Source organism: Aplysia californica, unplaced genomic scaffold (assembly GCF_000002075.1).
Source record: "Aplysia californica isolate F4 #8 unplaced genomic scaffold, AplCal3.0 scaffold00171, whole genome shotgun sequence".
Lineage (NCBI taxonomy): Eukaryota > Metazoa > Mollusca > Gastropoda > Aplysiida > Aplysiidae > Aplysia > Aplysia californica.
In genome coordinates, this window is record NW_004797441.1 from 453,295 (window position 1) to 455,905 (window position 2,611).

Genomic DNA, 2,611 nt, shown 5'->3' on the forward strand with positions numbered 1-2,611 from the left:
GGTTATATGGTTGAGGACGGGGCTGGGGAGGGAGGGGAGAGGGAGAAATGTTTCTGATAAAGCTTGTCTTTGAAATTTTGAGAGGAGATGACGTACTCCATTGTTATCTGGCGCCCCACTAGACACAAATATGTTATTTCAAAGGGAACAAATTTGGCCCGTTGGTTATTAAGAGAGAGAGAGAGAAAAAAAAAAAGAAGAATGCAGGGAAGAAGGCAGAGCCGGCACACAGAGATAGGCATCCCTTGTTTTCATCGATCCTAGTATTTTAATAATCCTTATTCCGCCATTGTAGGGGTTGCACGTTCTGCTGATGCTCAGTGGGTACCGGGTATCCACCCAACTCAACCCAACTGCTAACGTATAATACTGTATCGCCTCTAATCTCATCTTACCTTATATATATACTCATCCATGTTTTCTTTCTTTGCCCCCTCCCTCCTCCCTATTTTCCCCCCAGAAATGTTCAAACGTAGCACCCTGAATGAGCTCATCCGTCGTCTGATGGCGATGAGGGGACATCACTACAGCGACGGGAGAGCAACAATGATGCGCTTCGGAGCAGGCAGGAGAAAATAGTTACGTCCTTTAGAACTTTCACGCACGTTGTATTTCGTGGCGAAAGCATTGTTAGTGGTTAACGATTGTAGAAACACCCTCCACTCGCCCACGTAAAGTAGAATTAACTAATAAATATATCAAACTTGGCCCATTCCATGTTTTGACGTCTTCTGCAAACAAACAAAAAAGTCCCATATATAATGAACATTGAAGACTTTAAAGAAACTTAATTACTTCGAAGTGGTGACCACAAATTGCGTCACCCAATTAATGCTTATCAATCATCTTATCCCTATAACTGTTCAAGCATAAACAAGGATAACTCGAAGTTATTTTGTCCTTAGGGGATTCATTGTGAGAATGTTTTGAGAAAAAGTAAGGCTAGTTTAACACCGATCTCGTGTGTGGTCCGTCGGCCTTGGCTTCCTTTTTAAAATAATAAAATTTTGTTTACCTACACAACCTAAGGAGAAAGAGAGGGAAGGTGTTATCAAGAAAAGCTAGAGAAATTGAAGAATTCGCCCAAGATGTTCTGTTAGACATTCTGGGTTCTTTCATCTTTCGGGTTGTTGTTTTTTTTTAAGTTTATCAAATGGCTACAAGAAATACTTTATTATTTCACATCGACTGTCCACTATCCAAGACAAAGACCCATGTATGATGTGGGTTTGGTGAATAAAAGTACTCTCAAAATACATGCGTTTCGAATTTTGTTATTCTTTTATTAGTGCGAGGATGGAAGTGTTTGGAGGAGCAACTGACAGCTCCTGATTCTTCACTATCCCTCTGCTGTTTCCTTTTTCTACAATCTCACCCTGATACTTGACGTTAGGCTCAGGTCTGAAGATCCCCCACCCTTTCCTCCTTCCTCCCTCCCACTCCCATCCCCTCAAACCCAAACAACAACAACAACAACAATAACAATAACAAACAACAGCAACAACAGCAACAACAGCAACAACAACAACAACAACACTCAGTACACTCAGTACCCTCAACCCCCACCCCCACCCCTAGAACAATCCCGCCCTCCCCAATCTCACCCTGACACTTGGCGTTAGGTTCAGGTCTGAAGAAGCCGTCTAGACAGACACAGACATATCCGCCCGCAGTGTTACTACACTCCTCATGATCTGTGACGTTACAGTTGTTGCCACTCGCCATCGAGCACTCGTCGTCATCTTCTGAACAGTCGTCACCATGCCAACCGTGGTGGCAGTAGCAGGTGCCGTTCACTTCGTCGCAGCGTGAGTGCGCACTGTTGCACGTGCACGACTGCGCGCAAGACGCACCGAACCAGTTGTCGGCACATTCTGTCAGAAAACGCAGCAGAGGGAGAATTAACATCAATTATAGTTTTAGTAAGAGCTTTACGGCACTTGCAATACAATAAGGTCATATAAGTGCCGAAGATTAGAGGTACTACAAGAGAGTAGCAAACACAAACAAGAAGGAGGAGAGATCAGGACTATAGATGTTTGATAGGAAAGAAGGAGCAAACCACACCAGAGCACCAGCCAACCACCCACAACTAACACCAAAGTAGAAATTCTTTGATTCGAAGAGATAACATTTGGGAGCTCAGGAATTGTGGACTGTAATGTTCTTTAAAATTTGAAAAATAAAAATAAACAGCCACAGTTCCGCCACTGATCCCCATTGGAAAATGCATGCATGCATTAATATAATATAATATGCATACCATTTATATACTTACACACACACACGCATGCACTTGCACACGCATACATGTACGAACAAACGCACGCACGCACGCACACAATCCATCCATCTACCTATCCATCCATCCATCCATCCATCCATCCATCCATCCATCCATCCATCCATCCATCCATCCATCCAAACAATAACACACGCACAACAAAGACACACAGACACACACACAGACACACACACAGACACACACACAGACACACACACAGACACACATACACACACACAGACACACACAGACACACATACACACACATACACACACATAGACACACACACAGACACACACACACACACAAACACACACACACACACA

At 43.5% G+C, this 2,611-nt stretch overlaps 1 protein-coding gene across 1 annotated transcript; it reads left to right on the plus strand.

Annotated features, from left to right (window-relative positions):
- Positions 1-460: 460 nt before the first annotated feature.
- Positions 461-1,258, plus strand: LOC118477667 (the record flags this gene model as incomplete). The annotated part of the gene is given in 1 exon segment (XM_035969698.1): positions 461-1,258. A coding segment is annotated over 1 exon segment (119 nt), but the record flags the coding sequence as incomplete, so codon positions are not given.
- Between the last annotated feature and the right edge of the window lie 1,353 nt (positions 1,259-2,611).